Source organism: Dermacentor albipictus, chromosome 2, assembly GCF_038994185.2.
Source record: "Dermacentor albipictus isolate Rhodes 1998 colony chromosome 2, USDA_Dalb.pri_finalv2, whole genome shotgun sequence".
NCBI lineage: Eukaryota > Metazoa > Arthropoda > Arachnida > Ixodida > Ixodidae > Dermacentor > Dermacentor albipictus.
Window position 1 is genome coordinate 29,397,546 of NC_091822.1, and position 24,167 is coordinate 29,421,712.

Sequence of the window (24,167 nt, forward strand, 5' to 3'; positions counted from 1 at the left end):
GCTGCCGCCGCCACTGCGCGCACCACTGCCACTCGCCTGTAGTATGAGAGCAGCCCGTTGGAGAGCACGAACCAGCGCTTCTGGTAGCCCTTGAGGTAGTTGGTCCACTTGGCGAGCCATCCCTTCATCTCCGGCTCGCCCTGCTGCTGGCCCGCCTCGCTGCTGCTCATGGCTGTTCAAGCGCCGCCGGCGCTACTTCGGCGGAACGACGCACAGTGTCCTCCGGCGGCTCGAGTCCCCGCTTACCATACGCTGGCGGCGGCGACTCCGTCAGCTACCGGCGGCCCTGCACTCGATGCGGGAAAAACAATCACGCAACGTCGGCCATGTTTCGCTGCGCCTCTCCCGGCGCCTCTGCCTGTACTCGCGGGGGCGGCGGCTCCACGCCCCCGCGTGGTAACCGTTTCTCCCGGTGCGTACTGGCCACCAACCACTGACGTCGCGCCGTCACAGGACACACGCAGAGGATTTCGCGCCGGTCCTCACGTGCGTGGGGCGACGTGTTGATATTTTATGGCCCGAACGTCGTGATGCACCTCTCTCTTGCTGCATTCCCAATGACATCGACACGAATTAGCGCGACATTCAACCGCACACTCCAAGTAGGGACTTCCTGTGCGCACTTGCCACGTTCGGGCTAAAGTCCCTAGATTTTCTAAACAAGCAAAAAATATATACAGACTTTAGTTCGGGCACGCGCTAATCATATCATACCGCTTCCGTTCAATATCCGTTTCTGATAGCGCGGCTCACACGTTTACAACACCACCATGCAGTGTCACGTCTTGCGTCCTCATATCGGGGAAGTATAATGCGTGCCTCGTAGAACGTATTAAAATGTGCAGAAAAAGGCGATGGTTTGGTAATATTTATTGCGAAAGCTATTGCACGGATGTTCGAGGTGCATTCTCGCCGTCTCGCTGTCCCGCTATCGACGGAGCCAGGCGCGGAGGATTACGGTGTTTCCAGAAACGCTAAGTGCGTTTTACTGAAAAAAAAGGACGGAGCAAAGTGGTTTTCATAGTAAAAGCAGCGAAAAAAAAATTACAGCCACTGAAGTATCAAGATTTGAATGCGAAAGCATTGTGACTTCTCTCGTTAATATGTTCTGTTCATGATACGTGGCATTAAACATTTTCACTTGCACTTCACAACTCTACCTCAATACACCTTACTCTGACTTTTGCCAACCTTAACCAAATTTAATTCACATATTACTCCACCTTAAGTCACCTTACTCCAACTTTTTCTAACATAAATTAATTCCCTTTGCTTCACTCCAATCAACCTTAATTCGCTTTGATTTACCTTGATCACTACAACTTAACATTGCTATACAATTTACTACATTCCGTATTATTACTGACGTCATACAAGACGCTGATGAGGTCACATTGATTATTGGCACCACTCCTTGCAGAGAGAAACGCCAGGTTTTCTGCCTCATGGTACGTATAATGCTTTCGCATAAATAACGGAAACACAAAAGCATGCTCTGAAGATCAACCAACTCGACGAGTTTCACACTCTAGACCAAGGTGGACCGTCAACGTGCTCCGATCAATCGGTTGACCCAGGATAGCTTTGTCTTCTACTGCTAACATGACCCAGTAAAAAAAATGGTAGGCAACCCTAATGTTTGGCTTAGGTGTCTCTTTGTGGCACTCGCACCGCAGCACTGGTGTTTGTAAGGCTAACTTTAGGCGAACGCAACGCACAAACCGAACTCGGAGGCCACTGTTTTCTATTAATTAGCTAGTTAAATATCACCCCACCGTCTTGTGTGATACGTCATTACTTCCGCTTTCTACATCTGGGTTTCCAGGAATTTCGCCAAAGTCTTGCTCACATGGGTCTCTAAGGTCTATGATTCTGTGCTTTGGCGTACGGTAATCATCATCATTAGCCTATTGTATGTCCACTGCAGGACGAAGGCCTCTCGCTGCAATCTCTAATTACCCCTGTCTTGCGACAACTAATTCCAACTACCACCCGCAAATTTTCTAATTTCATCGCACCATCTAGTCTTCTGCCGTTCTCTACTGCGCTTCCCTTCTCTTGGTATCCATTCTATAACCCTAATGGCCCAGCGGTTATCTAACTTGCGCCTTACATGACCTGCCCAACTCCATTTTTTTCTCTTAATGTCCATTAGAATATCGGCTATACCCATTTGCTCTCTGATCCAAACCGCTCTCTTTCTGTCTATTAACGTTATGCCTAGCATTCTTCGTCCCATTGCTCTTTGAGCGGTCCTTAACTTGTTCTTAAGCTTCTTTGTCAGTCTCCAAGTCTCTGCCCCATATGTCAGCACCAGTGAAATGCACTGATTGCACAACTTTCTTTTCAATTATAATGGTAAGCTCCCAGTCAGGAACTGACAATGTCTGCCGTTTGTGATCCAACCCATTTTTATTCTTCTATGGATTTCCTTCTCATGATCAGGGTTCCGTGTGATTAATTGACCTAGGTAAACGTACTCCTTCACAGACTCTAGAGGCTGACTGGCAATCCTGAACTATTGTTCACTTGCCCGGTTATTCATCATTATCTTTGTCTTCTGCATATTAATCTTCAACCCCACTCTTACACTCTCTCTGTTAAGGTCCTCAATAATTTGTTGTAACCCGTCTACAGTGTTGCTGAATAGAACAATGTCATCGGCAAACCGAAGGTTGATCAGGTATACGCCATCGATCCTTACTCATAACCTTCCCATTTTAATACCTTGAATATTTCTTCCAAACACGCAGGGAATAGCATTGGAGAAACTGTGTCTCCTTGTCTGACCCCTTTCTTTATAGGTATCTTCCTACTTTTCTTGTGAAGAATTAAGGTCGCTGTGGAATCACTGTAGATATTTTCCAGGATATTTACGCAAGTGGTCTGTACTCCTTGATTTCGTAATGCCTCTATGACTACTAGTATCTCTATACTGAATCAAATACCTTTTCGTAATCTATGAAAGCCATATATAGAAGCTGTTTGTACTGGATTTCTCGATTACCTGATTGATGACATGTATGTGATCCATTGTAGAGCATCCCTTCCTGAAACCTGCTGTTCCCTTGGTTGACTAAAGTCCAATGTTGCCTTTACTTTATAGGAGATTACCTTGGCGAACATTTTATATAATAATGGGAGTAGGCTAATGGGCCTATAATTTTTCAATTCTTTAACATCTCCCTTTTTGTGGATTAGTATGATGTTTGCATTCTTCCAGTTTTCTGGGTCCATTCCAGTCGATAGACACTTTGTATAGAGAGCCACCAGTTTTCCAAGCATTATGTCTCCTTCATCTTTGATTAAACCGACAGTTATTCCTTCTTCTCCTGCCGCTCCTCCCCATCTCATATCTTGCAATGCCCTTCTGATCTATTCGTTAGTTATAGGAGGAGTTTCTGTATCCTATTCATTACTGTTTCGAATAGAATTATCCTGAGTCCCCTGGGTACTATACAGGTCAGTATAGAATTATTCCACTGCTTTTACTATACCTTCGGCTGATGATATTACCCTGCTTATCTTTCAGTGCATAGATCTTGGTTTGTCCTATGCCAAGTTTCCTTCTCACTGATTTCAGGCAGCGTCCATTTCTTACAGCTTCTTCGGTCTTTCTCTTGTTACAATTTCGAATATCGCTTATTTCCACGTTGTTGATCAGTTTTGACAGCTCCGCGAATTCTATTTTATCTCTTGAGTTAGACACTTTCATTCTTTGTGGTTTCTTTATTAGTTCCTTTGTTACTTGGAAGAGCATGCCTACTGGTTGCATTGGTGCCTTGCCTCCCCCTTCAATTGCTGCCTTTGAAGCCAGCCTAGTTACGGTTTTATTCACTACCTCTATGTCATCTTCATCTCTCTATTCTAAGGCTGCATATTTGTTTGAAAGTATACCTGAATTTGTCTGCTTTTACCCTTACTGCCTCTAGGTTGGCCTGTTTCTTCTTGACCAATTTTACTCTTTCCCTCTTCAAATTGAGGTTAATCTTAGCCCTCACTAACCTATGATAACTACATTTTACCCTACCTATCCCTTTTACATCCTGCACTATACTGGGATCGGCAGAAATTATGAAATCATTTTCATTTCTTGTTTCACCATTAGAGCTTTTCCAGGTCCACTTTCTGTTGCTACGGTTCTTGAGAAAGGTGTTCCTTACTCTCAGCTTATTCCTTTCTGCAAATTCTATCAGCATCTCTCCTCTAGCGTTCCTAGAATCGATGCTGTAGTTGCCGATTGCTTGTTCACCAGCCTGCTTTTCCCCCACTTTTTCATTGAAGTCGCCCATTACAACAGTATACTGAGTTTGCACTTTTCTCATCGCTAGTTCAACATCTTCATAAAATGTGATCAACTTTATCATCATAGTGACTGAATGTTGGAGTGTAGGCTTGTACTACCTTTTATCTACACATTTTGTTAAGTTTCTACATAATCCAATTTTCCAACTACCACCAACTGGTGCTGACCCAATCCGTCTTCTTCACGGTACGAAGGCGCATGCGCCCTGCCCCGGCGGATTAGTCGCGAAACGTTTTGGAACGGCCGCACGCGAGGTCGCAGTGCTTCATCTCGGGCGGAAAGTCCCCCGAAAAGAAAAAAAAAGAAAGGAAGAAGTGGCCCCTCTAATTTTCATTGGGCTCGGGCACCCCTCGGCAGGTCAACTGTGGCACCCATAGAAAAGGGCCGGGAGTGGTTTTATTGCCAGTAGTGCCTTGTGCGGGCCAATTATAACTCTTCAATTGTTCGATTAATAATTTTGTCGTGATTAATTGGTTCATGCGGCATAAGCAAAAACAAGAAAGCAGGTGTTGTCGTGCTGCTGCTTGTATTTCCCCAATGCACGCACATCACTGAAGTACTATAGCGCCAAACAGACGACACAGGAAGAAGAGACACGGACGAGCGCGTCTGTTTGGCGCGGACGAGGTCGTCTGTTGGGCGCTATAGGCCTCGAGCTCTGGTTACGCGGCGCCACTGTACCGGTACATGCAGCGCCACATGCGGCCATCCTCGGAGATTTCAGGTTGGGGGCACTACTGTTTACGGCCGCGCCGCGCACTGCGCTATGGGTGGAGATGGCGTTGACGAGTGATCGGCGTGTGTTGTTTTGCGGCTTTCTAAAGATAGAAAATATCGATGGCTACTTCAAGAAGAGCTGCTTACGCATGGGTGCGAGGTTGTACTATAGCAGGCACGTTTACGCAGTAAGAGGAGAATCGGTGAACGCAAGAGGCCCGTCGGACATCGTCGGCAAATGTGTCGCCCAGATGAAAAGCGTGGACTACGATGTGCGTCTTGAGGTGAACCAATCCTTTCTTAAAAAAAATAATAATAATAAGTGCCTCAATATCGCTAACCGCTTCATTTTTTTTTCTTTTTTAGTTGTCAGAAAATTGCAGAAATATTTTGCACGCAAGCGGTACATGCAAAGCTGGCTGCGGAGGCTGGTGCAAGCACGCCGCGGCCATGGCGATATTCGTAAATGAATACGAATATACATCGTGCACGGATGTTCCATGCGCATGGAAGAAACCATCATCGCGTCCCAACGTCGATGTCAAAAAATCAATCAAGGAAGTCTTTTCCCGTACGGGAAGTTCGTTTTCTACTTTTTTTTTGTGTGTGATGCGACTTTGCCGCTGATTGACGCAATCAATTTTGCAAGTCGACCTTCGCGAAAACCAATTCTGCAGATGGTGAACCCTGCAGCTCTTTTCTCGCAGTTTGCAGGTGTAAATTGTGCCATTAAGGAGCTTGAGGAGCGCAGGGACATGATCCAGGTGCCGTCGACGGCACATCTAGCAGACGACAGCTTCGACAGAGAGTTGCTAAAAAAAAAAACTAGATAAGGAGGGCAGCATACACAGTGCGCTAAGGGTCACTTCGACCTCACCTTTTATTCTGAAAAGTGAAAACATGGTCTGGGGCAAGGCGGCATCACTCTTTTTGTAGCAAGGTGGAAATATTGTTGGAATGTACGCTGGGTGCTGAGCGATGTTGCTTCTCTCGTTTCCCACGAAGTGAGAACTGAATATTCGCGTTTCATTCCTTTTCGGTTGCCACAGCTCTCCCTCTGAGCTGTTAGAAAGCAAGAAGATAACGTGTCTGAATACATAAGGCGCACAGACTGGCATTATAAAGGCAAAAGGCGCAGCTCATCAGAAACAGGTCAAAAGAACACAGACGACACACACATTTGGCGCTTTGGTGTGTGTTGTCTGTGTTTTTTTGTTCTGTTTTTGATGCGCAACTACTTTGCCTCCATCATGATATACCAAGAAGATTAATGTGCAACATTATCCTGGCATTAATCGATAGTAAGACACGTTTACCTTGCTTGGCGGACAGCTGCGATCTACCTCTGTCTTCTTTCAGTCTCATACGATTTCCAAGGAAAACGGTAGAATTTGATCGGCGGCAATTTTCCAGCAGTGTTCCTGTAGCGGTTGTGACAGCCATAAACGCAGCAATACGGCGAATTGCCTTTCCTGGACCCGGTTTTCACAACCACGCAACGAGGCGCCATGCTCCCCTACGTTGTCAACGCGTCCACTTCGCATTCACCCCCAACCTATTATCGCCGTCACCCGCGACAGAGGGCGCTACGTGCGCGGCTTGAAGCTGCAGTGCACGAGGCCTATAGTACTTCAGTAATGCACCAACTAGCCCAACAAAAAGTTTTGCACGCACATCACGCTCACCACCCTGCTTCGACTAAACATGGCACAGCATACTGCTACATGAACCGCCTGAGTGTGAAGCTACCTGCTCGTGAAGTAGTGAAGTTTCACCTTGGTTTCATTAGGTTACCAGTTAATTTTCATTTGATGAGTTGTGCGTTATGATTGCTGTGGTATACCAAAGGCGCACGCATTTTGTACACTTTTGTAAGTAAGTAGGTGCGAAACGTTAATATATATTGTTGTAGTGCCTGAGGTCGCGAATTAAGCCAGGCAACTAATGTTCTGTGTTGGAGCCAGACATTAGCTTTTAAGTTCAGACGTCTTAAACCCTTCATCTCCGGAGTTATTTTCGAAAAAAAAAAGTTTCCGAAATTCTATTTTTTTAAAGTGTCTGGTGGAATCGGCACATTAAATAACTGGCTGAAGTACACTCAGAATAATAAATTATTTACAGAACACCCATAAAGATTTATCTGATTCTAGAGAAAGTTGTCTTCACTGCAAAACTTGAAAGTGCCGGCGACGGTGCACGTGGGGACAGAATAGCCTCAGATACTTAATTGCGCCTGTATCATATTTGTCGCAGGTTTCGAGTCCAAGATGGCGTAGAGCTTGGAACGGCACTGAGTAGAGACCGGTGCTCAGCGACTTCGGCCTGAAGGAACTTTTTGATCTCGCAAAGCAGGGGGCCGTAATTGGGAACTACGGTTAAGCTCGATACAGAGGCATCTTGCGTGGGAGGACGCCGGGTCAGGATCGAGACGTTGTCGGCGGAGTTCATCATAACTCTGACAAAGATCAGTGACTTCGACGACGGTCTGCGGGTTTTTCGATAAGAGCATTTGAAAGGCGCCTTCTTAGACGCCCTTCAAGAGATGGCGGATCTTATCGGATTTGGTCATTGGTGCATGGACGGGCTTGGGAAGGTCAACTACGTCCCCTATGTAGTTGGTGAAGTTCTCACCGCGTGCTACTGGGAACGGTTGCGCAGGCGCTCTTCGGCACAAAGCTTCCGCACCACGGGGCGACCGAAAACTCGCGTGAAGCTTGTCTTGAAGCCTCAGCTGCAGGTGCGAAGGTCAGATTCGTGGTTGCAGAACCACACGTTCGTGACGCCCGGCCGTGAGGTAGAAGACCACGTAGTTCAACTTTGGAGTATCGTCCCACTCTTTGTGGGCGCTCCCGCGTTCGACGTTCCGGGCAGCCAGGCCAGAGGAAAACGGTCGGCATCCCGACTCAAGGTGCGCCAGCAGGAACAACAGCCGACAAGAAAGAAGAAGGCCCCAAGAAGCAAGACGCCAGGGGTCCTACTGGCATGCCGCACCCCTCAAAATAATAAGGTGAGCTGGGCACAAGTCGCATCTCCCACTGACAATGCTAAGAATACACAAACACCAATCGCACAAAACCCACAGTAGGAGAAAATAGTAGAAGCTACGAACTACTTCTAACAATTTAGCCGAGATACGAGCCGAGTTTGAAGCTTTTAAGCGCATGGTAAATAACAACACATCACACCAACCCATACAAATTGTGGTCTGCACTTCCAAAGCACCACCGCAGAGGTCACTGCAACATAATACGTACCGCCTCCAGCGCTCAATCGCTAACACTGGAACAGTACAATTCAAACTAATGCTGCATGTTTCACAGGCATACGCAAACTCAAGCGAATGGCATCGAATGGTACAGGATGCGCAAAAAAAAAGCTGCAGCCGCCCCCCGAAAGAGGGTCAGCCAAAAGACCGGGAACTCCTACCCGAGGCGCCATTCTCGACACGCATGGCAGCTGCATGGCCGCCATTATCCTCCATGTTGACTCTCTCATTGGCTGTGGAGAGCTCACGTGCCTTGAAATTTGTGCCGGGAAACGGAAGTTTTGCAAAATGGAATTTATCGTTTCCTTCAAGATGACGAAACGTGACGTGGAGCTGCAAATTTTATCGACTAATACATTTTTTTGGTCATTGGCAGCTATAATTGCGACATTAGTGCTTCAAACAGAAAGTGAGCGGTGGCGTACGGAAGCCAGTGCAATGTATATTTGCAATTTCGCGAATATGTGGTGACGATCCAAGATAGCCGCAATGCCAGCTTGCTGATTGACTGAAGGAATCTCTCAAAATCTGTAGACAATCGTCACCTAAGCCTTCCCCTTCCAGAACATCCCACAAAATGTTGCGGTCTACGTTGTAATAGGCTCCTGTAATGTCTAAAAAGGCCACATAAAACGGTCTGCTTTCTACTTTTGATATTTCAATTGGCCTAGAGCACCACCACTGGAAAAGCTGGCGCCACCGTCGGCGTGACGTGCTATTAGATGGCTATTAGGGATCACGTGGACATAGCGGCCGCGTCGGCTGCTTCGGGAGTGCCGAAGCGAGCTGGAAACGAGAGTTTAAATTCCCTCGTACGCTGCTGTCCTCATTTAGCGGCGATATTTTCCCGCTTCAAGTGTCTCCTTTACAACGCTTGAAATCAGTACAAATAAGTAGTGGCTGCCTTTGAAGGCGCGCAACATGGTAGGCTACTGCTCGGTGCCGCAGTGCCGGGGGTACGCAACGCAGCCCAGTGTCAGCCTTATTCATACGTAGCCGCAGGACAAGAAGCTGCGTGAAGCTTGGCTCGCGAAACATAAAACCGGCAAACAGTCATCGGCTACAACTCGGGTATGCAGCAAGGACAGACGCGAGGAAGATTTCTGCTACGGCGTTGGGTCTGCGATGTTCAGAAAACGCGCACTGAGACGCTCGCCCGAGTACGCTGCCCGACTAATGTCATGACGGTTTGGTCTATGAACTTGTCTATGCTATAGATACTGGCAAGTTCATTGGAGTGGAAAGGGAGGGGTAAGAAGCACACTAAGAAAAAAAAGCATGCCATATGGTCATGTTTGTGATATGAATTAATGCAGTGGATTACAAAAAATAAGCAGCAGGAAATCGCACGCTGAGAACACCGTTGAACATACAGTGCGACGCAACTCGAGAAATAATGTTGAAACGTCTAAGAATTTAGAAGAAAAAGAAGATTGAATCGTCGCGAAGGCACATCACAGTTCCCGTAGGCGTCGAAGTCTCTACAATTAAATTATTTTTGAACAGCTCTGACAGCACCCACGCAACAATGGTTGCCTGTATACTGTCAAATGTTCATATTCTGCAGCCTAAAGCTCATGGCACGGTGCGAGAACGCGCACGCGACAAAAGCAAAACTGTGCGCGGACAAGCATGCAGACGCGCAGTCGGTCACTGCGAATCTGTGCGATCGCTGCATTGAGGCTTCATTCTATTACGCTCCATTTAGTTATACAAACACTATAAGAACATATTTCACATAGTTTGCTCTCAGCGTTTACCTACCTTTCACCCAAGAAGCCGGTTCGGGAGACTCCATCGCGGCGACCGCGCGCAGTGGCGTTCACTGTACGTATTCGGTAAAGTGATAGCGTCTGTAAACGATTCTGTGCTTTCAGTTTGCCCAATATTATTATTTAGACAGTAAAAAAAACTTCCCTCGTTTCGAAAGTATTTACAGAAATGTTCGGGAGAGCTCACGCGTGCTGTTTTCAGCGATCGCTGACAGCAAGACCTATGAGGAACGCGCCGCGTGATCCCTCATACTACGCCAGCGAGGCGCTTCCAATAGATCGCGACTCCGTAACTCCTCGCCGCCGATACACTGAGTAAGAACAAATAAGTTGTCATTTAAACGCCTACCTATTCTGAAGCCATTCTGAAGTTCTCCCAAAATGCTATTATTCTCTGCCCATGCTTGAAGCTTTAATTTGATTGCCTGCGTTGCTAGCCTGTATATTACTGATGTAATGGTCAACGGTCTATACCAAGGAATTCTATATTTCTCCCCCTTACCTTTATAAATTAAATTCATTCTACTTTGTCGCCAACTGTTTGCTATTCGTCTATCTTTTAAAGTTTTTTCCACTGCTTTCACCAGAGCTTCCTTACTTTTTGGTCCTAGTTCATTAATCAGCCTAACGGGAACCTCGTCAAGCCCTGTGGCTGTGAGCTTAGGGATTTTCTCTTCAGCTTTCTTGCAGTTAAAATTTGTCAGCACCAGCTCCTTTTCCACCTGGGTCGCTTTCATGCTCTGTTTTTTCCTCAAATACAACCTCGTCATTGCCTTGGAAAGATTCAGCTGTTATTTTTCGGATGTAATTTATTGCCGCTTCTCCTTCCAGTCTGTTTTCATCTTCGTCTAGGATATGTTGTATTGTTGACTTCCTGCCTAATAATTTTATGTGGCTGGAAATATTCTAGGTGCGGCCTTCTTTTTCTAACGTATTGCTGAGAACCAACGTTCACTTTCACCTTTTAATTTTGCTTGTATTTGAACCACAGGCTTTTTCTGCCGGTAAATTTCCCATTTACTGGTTACGTCATTCTGCGGCAACTGTGCCTTCTTTGCTTGCCTGTGCCATAGCCTCCTATATTAAATATAGGAGGCTATGCCTGTGCTCTCGGGATGCTTTCTGTTGTTCGGTGATCGCTTCTTGCATCTCCCTGTTCCACCAGCTTCTCGGTTTCTTTTTTTTCCCTTTCCAACGAATATGTTGTTTCTCTTTCCGTATTTCTGCTGTTATTACACTTACAAGTTCACTATATTCCCAATCTTTATTTGGCCATTTGTCAAGTTCTTTCACGACTCTAGTGACTATATTTGTTATTTGTTCAGTGTTCAAATTTGGACTGGCCATTTTGCACTCCTTGCTCTCTTTCCCAACTACATATCCCATCTTCAAAATGATGCGTTTATGGTCACTCCCTATGCTGCTGTACCCTTCCTCATCAATGACCATTTCTCTCAACTGATCATGAATTCCTTCTGTCATCAGAGAGTAATCAATGGTTGATCGCCGGTTTCCCACTTCCCACTTTCTGGATGGATGTTATGAGCGTCGCCTTTGGAAGGGCGCGGGGCGGTGGGTTGCGCCACCAAGCTCTCGCTATGGGCACCCTGCAATGGTCAGGCGGCGCAGCGATCGGCTCAGCCGTCAGCGCCACCGTGTCAGTAGCGCGAAACACCGAGGCGGCCACTGCTACGGAGGCGTGCTTTTGCGGCGCTCGTTTGAAACCTGGCGGACGTTCTAAATTGCGGTTTTAAGGCAATCGAAAACATCGAGGCTCATTTTGGATCACCGATACTAACGAAAGGACGTCAAATTTACGAATACAACCATGTAGTTCGTGTCAAATAAGTAAACAGCACGGACATCACAGCGAGGTGCTTAAATTAAATTGTGGTGTTTTAGGTGCGAAACCCACGATCTGGTTAGGAGGCACGCCGTGGTGCGGGGCTCCGGAATAATTTGGACCAACTGGGGTTCTTTAACTTGGACATAAATCTAATTACACGGGCCTTTGGGTATTTCGACCCTATCGAAATTCGGTCGCCGTGGCCAGGATATAATCCCGCGACCTAGTGGTTAGCAGCCCAACACCATAGCCACTAAGCAACCACCACAGGTCGCGAAGTATTTGTCACAACAAAGCAAGCATGCTTACGACGTCGAACTCAAAGTGAGTTAACAAATCATTATTTTATGCCATTTAAGTGAGCAAATACAGCCGTGGACGTCTTTCAACTGTCATTTGTCGCTTCATTACTTGGAGCGTGCCTTGCACCTCACAATTGTAGAGGTTTCGGCAAATTGGCAGGTAAGTGCTTTTTTCTCCGTTGACAAAGTGCCTCGAGCATATTCTGGTATTGTCGTTCGGGCTCGAATGTGATGAGGAATTACCGCTGAAGCATCATAGAGATCAATAAGCTGAGACTAAATAACGTGAAGACTGAACAAATATGCGCTATCGTGCGCGAGCGAAATGCTAATTTTCGAATACTCGACGTGTGCTGCAGTGTACTCCAACCTTAGTTTTGTTGTTCTGAGTGCGAGAAAATATCGGCAGGAATGAGCTCAGTTCCAGCATTCGCGTCGTGATCTTGGCGCAGGAAGAAACAAAGTGCGTACAAGGATCCAGCCCGAAGCGCCTACGAAGCTAGATATGGCACGTAACAACAACAGCGCGTTTGTTTTGGAGCAAGACGAGTTAAACAACTATCTAAACTGATTTACAAGAGCGGGAATGAGTTCACGCATTCTTATGCAGTTGACGCTTTATTGTGTTTGTTTTTCAGATGTCGCTGCTGGTTCTTTTCTTTTATTTATTTGTGTTGTTCTTGCCATTTACGTCTTAGTTCGTTTAACAGAAATTCGCAAGACCGACACGAACCACGACGATCCACTTCAGCCGCCGGTTGCTTCCCCTGGTTTTGAAGGGAAGCGGTGCAAGTTGATACCGACATCCCCTTCGCGGTTGTGACAATCCTTAGCGCAGCAGTATCTGTGCTTGTTCTTTTTGTTCACACTTCTCACGAAGGAGCTGCCAAGAGGCCGCGGCGAATTCACTGGAAAATTGGAAAAGCAGGCTTTCAGGTGGGCCTGAACGCACGACGGAGAATGGTGAAATGACGGTGACGGCCTACCCGCGGATGCTAACCGCCGCTGCTAGGTGGCGCGACATGTACAGGCAAACTGCATTGCAGGGTGCCCAATGTCCTAGATAGGTTAAAAAAAAACACTATGAACTACCACACACAAATTCTCTGATCCCCTATTTCGAACTGTGCTTTTGTACGTCTCCGTTTTTTGTCGTTTCCCTACTTTTATTCCACCAATCCTCCGATCACATCTTACTAATGTCTATTGCGGACATGTTTGCTTTACCACTGCTCCCTATGAACCCAAGGGCTTCAAGGAGGCCAATGGCGCCTAAATCGACCGCTGGGTAGACGTCTTCGCATTCTAATAAAACATGCTCCATAGTTTCCCTAGCTTTACCGCAGCAAGCACATGCTTCTTCTTCCTTCTTATATCCCGCTTTATAGGTGCGTGTTCTGAGGCATCCCGATCTCGCTTTGAAAAGTAATGAGCTTCCCTCTGTGTAAATGATGTTGCCAAACGGCATGGACGCTGAGAGGTCATTTCCCTTCCTAGAATTGTGGGAGGTCGCCGTTTTCGGGCTTAGCCGAGAGTAAAGCCAGCCGGGCGCTTTGGTAATCGGGAGACGCTCTTTGACGGCAGATAGCCCGCGCCGACGCGTCGGGACATTTAAGCTGTCACGCGTGCGGGCAAAGCGTCGTTAGGGCGTCAATGGTCATGCCGGGGGGGGTACAAAGCGGCAGCTTAAAACCCGAGGGATCGGTGACCCGACGCGCAATCTCTTAAAAGGTAGGCTGGCGCCACCGAGACAAATCCACCGGTGCACTTAGCTTTACGGGCCCGCCGGACGAGAAGAACCATGCACAATACGGCATTGTGAATCGGTGGGCGCACGTCGGCGGGGGTGTCCTTTGCGGCACGCAGTGCGCGATGGGATTAGTTAAGGCGCGAGGACGGGGCGACGCAGATGGCCGTTCCCCGTAAGTGTTTTTCAAAGTGTCGGGAGACTTTTCCATATATGTCGCGGAGGCGAAACGGTTGGGATGTTATTTGTTTATTTGTTGTTTGGTGGTTACTTTCTCTCCCTCTATCTCTCTGAATGTTCCGAGGAACGCAGGGAGAGGGTGAGAGAGAGTGCCCAATGAGTGACAGCCCAGTTGACCCAATCAGGTCACTGGGGTGTCGTGATTTGCCGTGAGGGGATTCGGGAGGGGCAACCGAAGGTTTAAAACCTGGCTCCCGACCTCTCACAGGGGTTCCGGGCGCAAGAAAGGTGCTCTGCACTTTCGGCTCTGCCGAGTTAAGGCGCCGGTCCCAGTGTAACCCAAGGGTCTTGACGTACGAACGGTGCTATGTACTATCGGCTATGTCGAGTTGATACGTCAGACTCACTGTAAATAGCTGTCAATGTATATAATGTGTACATAAAGTCTGCTTCTCCAAGTGCAACGTCTATGGCGTCCCATCTCTGATGGAAGAGGAGAAACGACGACAGCTGAAGAAAAGTTTCTTTACCAAGTAAGCTGGTTACGCCAGCTTGGAGGCACTCGGTGCTCACGAAAGTAAGAAGAGAAGGTAAATAAAATTCGCTCTCTGAGTTATCATAAACATCCTTTCTTTAAAGCCCCTCAATCTCCCAAAGTAGCACCGTTCGTTTCCCTCCTCCTCCGCTCGGCGCGGCCTCGACGGTGGCGCCGCCGGTGCTGCGCCTGCCGTAGCTGAGGACGGCTAACACGATACGGAAGGAAATCCGCGGAAAAGCTTGTTCGAGCCCTGCGGAGCAGTTTTTTCAATAGAGATCTTGCTTCGTCAGTCGGTAACTGGCCTTTAGAATTTCGTGTTGGAATTGCGGAAGAAATAGAGAAAAGGACCATTATTCAAGGCGTATTTAAGGCGTAAAGTGCGCGCACGTTGAGAGTTCGTGTTGCTGAAACACGACGCAAGCACGCGGTGTGCTCAAGCAGGCGCGTAATTCCCAAACCTTCAGATTTTGACAGCATGAAAGTGTGTGTACGTGATTTCTTAGCTTCATTTAGTACCTGCAGAGTACTTTCATTCGGCCGGCGCGTGAGAGATTCCGACTGTCTGCGGTCAGCAATGCCTGGCAACAGGGCCGCTTTTTTCATTGCGGGTTGCTTTGGTAATCGTGACGATAAATTTTTTTTTTTACAAGTACGGCTCCAGAAGGGCACACGTAACGGCTAACGGAGGCCTCTGAAGAACACGTGACATTACAATGAAGCAGGCGGCGCAGGGAGTCTTCGCATACAAAATTGGCTGTCGGCCAGCCTATCTTGTACTCCCTCAGCATGCACAGGTTTCGGCGAGCCCCATCCAGTCCTGGTTCCAGCTTTGGTGCTCCCGTTGCAGCTTTGGTGCCCTGGAGGCGCCATCAATAGTACGAAATAATGACACGTTGTTACAACTAGTAAATAAAATGTATTGAAGAAATACAATCGCGCCGAGGCGCCAACTTCTAAAGCAGCGCTAGCGCGCCCGCGCGAGAATTATGAAACGCCAACGAGAAATTTACCGGCCCGCGTACGACTCTACGATCAAAGTGCACGTTAAACATCCCCTGGCGATCTAGATAAAGTTATCCGGAGCCATCCACTACGACTTCCATCATAGATTTAGTCTCTTCGGGACGTTAAAAACGTTAATCACCACAAACCAAATCAATACATGCGGGCGTACATTCGAAGGTAAAATACTGCATCCACAAGTCATAGGGAGCCTTGCAAAAGCGTCGAGAATGTGCTAGCTTCTGGTGGAGCTCGAAACACACCCAGAATAATGTCGCTTCTATGTCACAGGCCAGCTGCAGATGCGTGCACTTTCACCGCAAGACGAAACTACATGAAACAAAGAGAACATTAAAAAAAAGTCAACTTTAACGCACTAAAAACCACGCAGAGCATGAACACATACACTTTTTCGAAGCGGAAGTTGTCAACTAGGCTCAAAAGAAGATGTTGTGAGGAGCCGTGGCACTTACTTCACGAAGCCGTGCGTTCTTTGCCACTTCCTCGAAGTCAACCCGCCCAATCCTGTGAATCTACGCTTTTCTTTCAACGCGATAGCGTTAAGGAGCTCGTGTCGCAGAAAAGCCGGTGTCGTCGGCGTAGGTGTCGGCGTCCGCGGCATTGACCGTGAGCGATAAATCACGGCAGGCACTTCATAAATAAAAAGCAACTTCCAATGTGGGCTGGGTGGGAATCGAACCAGGGTCTCCACAGTGTGAGACGGAGACGCTACCACTCAGCCACGAGTTTTTTTCTTCTTTATTGAACTGAGCCACGAGTCAATGCCTCCTTTACTAGATGCCAGCCCTTGGATCACGTAATATGTTAAAGGGGCTAGATACATACCGCATACTGGGTGAAGTTCCCAAAGGGTACTAATCGCATTAAATTGTGTACCAGTACTCCTTCAGACACCGCAAGGTTTTGCAACCGCTGAATACCATACTCATTAAAATATTCGACATGTTTTCTTTTAAACATAACTCCGACGTGCTATATATTAGACTAGAACATTGTCATGATTGTAGCTTCTATGATCTGCCGCAGTGATACAGCGGTTACAGTGTACTAATTCTGAACGCAGTGGCTCTGGATTGAAGCCTTGATGCAATGGCTCCACTGAACGGTGCGAAGCGCAAGTGTTTACGCCGAGGTTTCAATGAGAAGCAACCAATTCACAGTGGTCATATTTAGAAGCCCTGCAGTATAATGCCCGACGCAACATTAACAGATAAGCAGTGGTGGTAGTGGGATAGAATCTGTTCAATAATCGTCACATAAAACTTGAGATGTGTGGCATGAAAACATTTGATGGCAGCGCAGCTAATACTGATGTCACGCAGGTACTTTCGATGGCGATATACAGTTCTATTAAGATCGAATTTCTCGGTCTTGGTTTAGTCTTTTGCGCAAGCTGCAGAATGTAGTCAATCTCTTTCGAGAAATTACATCCTTATCGAACTCAATGCGATGGGAAGTTCCCGTGCAACACCGGTACACGACTTTGTTCTCTTAATGACAACACGGACATCGCCACGTTGTTTCTTGCTTCTGCCCGTGTTCTCCCTTTGTGCTGTGCCCTCACTAGTAGTTTAAAATATTCACTCTGTCTGGCACAAGCAACTAATGACTGTCAGTCTCACGCTTTCTTCATTTGAAAAAAACTTGTGTTTCCACGCGATTATATACCACGTAATAAAGTGCAATTATGCGTAATAGCGAAGGTCACTTCAGACGTGTTCTCTTCCAATGTGTCACTAAGTGGGCGAAAATCTCTTAACAAGACGTAACCCTAAGAAGCACTTACATAGATCTTTCTTGCTTATCAACAAAATTACACAGTATTGAATCTCTAAAAGAGTGCGCTGCCCTTTGGCAGCTTTGAAATTGTCTGGCGCATTGCGCCGCCAGGCAGGGCATACGACAGTAGACACACAGCTAAGCCACCATCACTGTGACTTTGTTTTCTGGCGCACGAGAGTTTATGAAAACAATATTTATTTTTTGATCTCATGCCACCGCCTGTAGAGTTTCCGCAGATGACTAGAGGAGGAGCCGGGTTGAAATGTAGCTTATAGCTGCCATGGCTGCGAAGCTTCGCTTCCAGGACGACAACGCCGTCACGGTTGTTGAGATCACAGATATCTGCTTCTGAATGCGGCCACACCACACAAACTGTACATTGAGCGGGCCGTGCGGAGTCCACAGCGAGAGCGGTTGTTCCCACGGTCACCTCACCAGATGACTAGAACCGTTGGTTTCGTAATTGCACTGCACCCTGTCCTGCTCCGCGAGCCTTTTCCACTGCCGCAGTTTCGGGGCACACGTGACAACCGGGCGGCCCAGGTGCCACCTGGCCAGTATTAGACGAGGCTCGTGCGTGTCACGAGGAAAGCCGCACCTTGCGGGCCTCGTGACGTAGTCGGGCACGCGCCCACGGTGGGTTCGCGTGACGGACAGCCACCAGTAGATGGTCTGCCGGTCTGAGTGGAGCGTGGCATTCCGCACTGTAGCCTCTGCAACTGAGATGAGATTCTTTTGTAAATCAGCACATGTAAAAGAGTGCGCATGATTTTTTTCGCAAGATTACTTTCATCTCTCCAGCACAGCGATCTACAATCGAAAAATGTCATGCCATATAAAACGGAAACTTGGAGCCCGCGTTAAGCCACGACAAAGCTATGAGGAAAACAGCCTCCATGGCACAAATATTCATAGTTAAAATGTGCTCATCCTGGCGTAGAAACCGAACACGGTCCGTGCCAGGAGGTCCGCTGAGCCGGCTGCGTAACGACTAAGCTAGCTGGCAAAAATATGCTAGTGCATGATAGCGCGAGAGCGAAATAATTGAAAAATTGAAGCACTGTAAAAGTAACTACTGGAATCCATTTCGTGGACTAGAAATATGCAGAAAGGTTTAAAAAATAAAAACTTAGCATTAGCCTGGAACTAGAAGGGAGTTAAGAAAGAAGCCGGGCATGCGGGTTTTTCGGAAGCAGGGCATCTGGACTCTAGAAATCTCCGTTGAAGGGCTTTCGTTCTAATTTCACGTGAATTCCAACTTTCTTTTTCCAGAATCTTCCGACTTGGTAGAGATGTTTGGAAAACAAATTCATCTAATCAATTTTGTGATCTTCGAGCATTCGTAATTCACCATCATCCCGACCGCGACCTGATGTTTTCTTTAATCGGTAGCTCATGTTGACACCGTGATTACAACACAAATGTTTTCTATCTCGGGATTAGAACGAGCCCCAATGGCTGAGTATATTAGAACATATATGGACATTACAAAACTATATATAGTGGCATCTCATCCAGACATCCGCTTTCTTCACGCAGATTGTAACTGAAAGCACTCAATATACTTGCTCCTCAGCTTTCCGCAAACTTTGTTGCTTAAAACACAAACTTCAAGATTATCCTTCTAATGTTGAGCTTCTTGGCTATCTGACATTAATATGACCTAAGTTCCAATATTTTTTATTGTATGACATCCTTATAATAAACTTAACATTGAAAAACTCGAACGGATTCAGCAAGAAGCTGTCAGGTTTATCTATGTTAAATATAAACACTGATTCTCCTACTTAACTAATGAATACTAACAAAATTTAACTGCTTGAATTAAGAAGAAAATGTTGTTTACACGCCTTGAGCTTATTTCTTAACGGTAAATTTGTCACTGCTCATGAACGGCACTTTTCCCCGTGGTCCTCAACACTTATATACGCGACATTTGCAAGCGCAGTTTCCATAGCCGTATTTTACCAGAGCTAATATTTATGTTTTCATACTTTGCGCTTTCTGCATCCAACTGAAACAACCTAGCTGAATACAGACATAATGTAGCGCGAAGGCAGGATTAGAATGAAGAGACACAGAACACGTCACAGGTGCTACTAACAATTTTACTTGAAAGACAGGGAGAAGAGTGCATATACAGTTCCCAACACGCTGACGCACCTACCACTACCGAGAGCGATTGTCAGGGCTGGCAAAATCACTTGGAAGATCTACAGAAAGTAAGGTACGCTTTGTACAAAACAACAGAAGTATGGCTTACACAAGCACTACTTTTTTTCTTTTATGTAAAACGCTTCTAATAGCTCACTCGCCGTTTTATCTGTACTTCTGCCCAGGATTTTCACATCATGAAATACCGGATAACAAGGGCAGTTTTTACAGTGCGCTGAAAGATGCGCAGTCATATTCTTTGGGTTATTCGCATGCTCCCTCATTCGGTCATTGACGCAGTGGCCTGTTTGTCCTACATAGAACTTTCCACAAGACAGGGATATTTCATAAACCGGCGCAACGCACTTAGGGTTTGGCGTGTTTTAATTTGGCAGCGTAGCACTGAGCTGCCCATTATGGGGGAAAACAGTTGGGCCAGCCTGTTCTGAGCGGAAAGCACGACAGGCACTCCGTACCTACACGCCGCTTTTTTCAAATTGTGGCTCATCTTATGCACGCAGGGCACAATTTCCGGCCTTAGGCCACTCCACCCAGCGGCTCTTGCCTCATTCGCTAGTGTGCCCGCTTTTAGCTTCTGTCGCAGGGATTCGGCCACTGATGTCAGGACCAAGCGCGGGTAGCCGGCTTTTGAATGCCTAGTGAACTGCTTGTCAAAACTGTCCTGCATCTTGTGTTCGCACGACTTCTCGGGTGCTGACTTCAGGCAGAGTGAAGCCATACCTCTTTTGACAATAACAAAATGTGTTGCTGAGCTATGGTTCATGCTTAAAAACTGAATACTGGTAAGAAGAATTCTAAGACTGGGCAGATGATAGACACAGAAGCACAGGACAAGCGCTAACTCGCAACTAAATTAAAACTTAGAAGCCGCGGAGAAGCTAACACGGACCCGGCAGAAGCTCAGTTTTTTTTACTAGCGGTAAATATCACCAGCAAACATGATCATTAGAGAACGTGAGGCTTAACTCTCAAACCCGTAGGTTATTGTCTACGGAGATTTCAAATGTGAATGACAGGTCCTTGCCGTGAAGTTTGAAATGTAAAATCTTTATAACATTAAATCAGTTAATGCTACTTCCTTGGTTCATCACAACGAAACAAACGTCAACGTATCAAAATACTCTAAAAACATGCGAACCGTGAACACGGTTGTCAAGGTTTTTGTCTATTTCCAACAGGAATATGTCACACAGTAGAGATGCTACGCATGATCTTATGCATATGCCATTCTTAGTAGTGCTTGTGTAAGCCAGACTTGTTTTGTACAACGCGAAGCTTACTTTCTTTAGATGTGCCAAGTTATCTTGCTAGTCCTGATAATCGCCTCGGTAGTGGCAGGTGCGCCTGCGCGTTGGGAACAGTATGTATACCCTTCTCGCTGGCCTTCGAACAAAGTTGTTAGTAGCGCCTGTCACGTGTTCCGTGTCTCTTCTTTGTAACTGTGCCTTCGCGCTACATTATGTCGGTAAGCACGCACCAACTAGCCCACAACAAGTCCTTCTACAACCTAACTGAAGTTTATGAAAAAATGTACGAATAAATTCTGATTAAAGTTCCTTTACTGTTTTTTCTTCTTTTTCATAGCACCCCGTTTTCTCTATTATACAAATGCTTTTTATTTGTGTGGCCCATCCTGCTTGGACCTGCTTGGTCTGGAGTACGTTAAAAGTTAAAAATAAATAAATGGCACCGTTGCTTGGCGCTGTGACGTCCTCATATAATAAATTTGTCTTTTCTGGGACAACACAGAGCCATCGGGTGTTTTAGATCAAATCGAATTATGACGCCTATGCAGTACCAGTAGTATAATAGACGCATCGTATCAATTCAGGTTCGTTAACATGCACCTAAATTTAAGTACTGTAAACTAGCATGGTTTCTGCGTTGTACCTCTACAGGAACGCCGCAGCCGGAACGGAACTTGGCGCTCAGCGGCAGACGGCGCCATAGCCGCCGCGGTGGAGAGTTATTCGGCCCCTGAGTGCATGCTTAGTGGTCACGTGGCGCTCACCTAAATCGCCAAGGCAGTAACTTTCACGCAGCTCCGTTTCCGTGCAGGGTCGGCAGTCTGAAAAGAAGAAATAAAAGCAATAGATACAGGGCCTGTGCTAGAGGAAATTGTCGTTGCGCTCATTATGAGCCATAACTAAAATCACGAGAACGTCGACCCGTGGTTTGGTCCCAGTAGTAAGTATAATAAAGCACGTGTTTCTGCAGAAAATATGTTCGTGTGCAAAGAAAGAAAGAAAGAAAAAGAAACGCGTCACTGGTGGGGCTATGTTATGTTGAAAGATAAACAAAATGCATTCCAAAAATTTGACGCCTACTGTATGAGCATCTCAAAGACCGGCAGTGTTGGCTGTCAACGAAATACATCGGAAATATGCTTCGTTTTCTTTTCTTTTCTTTTAAAGAAAAACGCAGTACGTGTAGTGTTCTGGGCACAAACGAGGAAGAACGCAAGGAATTAGCAGCAAAGCAGGAAATGTGTATTGTTCGTGGTCAAACGATGCGCTCATACACACCTTCCCATCCTTCGAGCCTCTCGAACGACGCCACGGGCTGGCTCGTGGTGTACGTCAGGGTTAGCTTAGCCCTGTTGCCCGTTCGAGCAGCCGAGGCCACGGCGTAGACGACCGCGGAGCCTCGGTTGGAGAGCACGCACTTGGCCCGGACGCCGGGTCCCGGAACGAGGCCGCCCTGAGCGGTCTCCGCGTACACCAACGCCCCGGAACTGTCGGCTGCGACCCGGAAGCAGGCTTGGAACTCGGGCTGCGATGGTGGGCCGCGTATCACGATGCGCAGAGCTCCGCGAGGGTAGCTCCAGCGGACCGTGCCGGAATCGCACGAGCTCAGGTAGACAGGGAGCACGTCTTCGGAGGACTGCGCTAGGCCACTGTTTTCGAAGGTCAAGATGAGCTTTAGGCTACAGAAGTGACAACTTTATCACATCTATACGCAGTATACCGGGGCTCCCACGCAGCTTGAGTCAAACTTTAAACATATGCGACTAGCACGTAACTGACCAGAACCAAGGTAATGTTGTTTGCCGTCGCTCGGAGGTACTCAGATTATTTTTTGCATCCCGCCTAATTATATAATTAGTCTTTATTAATTAATCAACTTCCCGAACATTTAGGTGAAAGGTGTCAATGAAAAATATTGTAGAGCAACATGAAAACCTCCCGACAGAGCTTTTTGTTGCTGCATACGTTCAACGTAAATATGGTTTTCAAAGCATGAGAGAAGGCCGCGTATATACTCAAAGTGCTTCGAGCGGCTAGTCAAGCGGCAATTTTTTTGTGTATTCTCGAGCTTCTTTCATGCTTGGAAAAACAATCTTATGTAGCCTGCATTGAGCAACAGAAAGCTGTATCGGGAGCTTTTCATGTTGCTGTACAATTTTCTCATTGACGGTTTTCATGTAAAATAATATTTGAGAAGTTGATTACTTAGGGCTAATTATGTAATTAGGTGGAATGCAAAAAATAATGTGAGTATCTCTGAGCGAAGGCAAATAACATTGCCTTTTGGTTCCGTCAAGCTACATGACATCTGCATGTTTTGAAAATTTTGCTCAAGTTACGTGGGGCACGTACCCTGTAAACACAAATCTGCCTACCCCCACGTTCCACCGTCAGTTAAGTTGGAGGTCTTGTGACTGTATCAATATAGCATTCATTTGCATAACACAGCTCGAACAAGCAAATAACGAGCAGAAAACGAATGATGCAAACACAGAAGACACGCAAAAAACGACAATACGAGCGCTCGCTAACGACTGATCGTTTATTCAGCACACACTCCTCTTGCACGCTTGTCGCAGAATACTGCTGCTGGTAAGGTCGAAAACTCTCGTTCAGCACGCTTCTGTAAACTGTCTCTCGGGTATTCGCAAAATTTACCGCGTTCTCGGAGACCTTCCACTTACGCGCACAAAACCTTGCGCCGTTTATGTAATCTAGTGAGGTGCAAGCGCATATGCGTCGAGGCGTACCTTTGCGTCCAGTCGCAGGACATGTGGCGACGGCTCTCCTTCGGGGAACCACGGATAGCAGCGTTCTGGACCACCGGCAGCATTACCGCCGCTGCCAGCAGCCTGACTACGTGCGCCATCCCGGCGATCCGCTGGCTACGCACCGTTGTCATCCTCGCATCGCAGAAGTTCGACGGCGACTCGCGCAGGCAGCGCCGACGAGCAGAGGCCGTCCGCGTGCGTCCGTGGCGCGACCGAGATTGTGAGCGCCGGGTCGCGCTCGCAGCGCGTTTTGTAGTTCGGGCCCCCGGTGTCCCGAGGGAGCTCGCGGCCCGCCGATCGTGGGAACCCGCGAGGGCGGCGCGGGAGCCAAGCGCTTGCCGTTCCCACGGTTTTTCAATGGGCGCGTGGCGCACCGGCTGCTTCACCGCACCACTGACGCTTGCTGCGGGGAAGCCGCCTTTTCGCGTTCCTGCTGCTCGCTCCGCCGAACCTTATTGGCAACGGTCGGGGAAGCGTTCGGAAACGAGCTCGCGTC

At 47.2% G+C, this 24,167-nt stretch overlaps 1 protein-coding gene across 1 annotated transcript; it reads right to left on the reverse strand.

Moving 5' to 3' along the window:
• Positions 1-17,706: 17,706 nt before the first annotated feature.
• On the reverse strand, positions 17,707-23,871 carry LOC139055357 (meteorin-like protein). Its single transcript, XM_070532791.1, has 4 exons — positions 23,651-23,871; positions 22,179-22,549; positions 21,665-21,721; positions 17,707-18,197 (listed from the first exon to the last, which is right to left on the reverse strand). Exons 1-4 carry the CDS (start codon positions 23,800-23,802, stop codon positions 17,905-17,907), a joined length of 873 nt encoding a protein of 290 aa, XP_070388892.1. The 5' UTR covers positions 23,803-23,871; the 3' UTR covers positions 17,707-17,904.
• Positions 23,872-24,167: the final 296 nt, after the last annotated feature.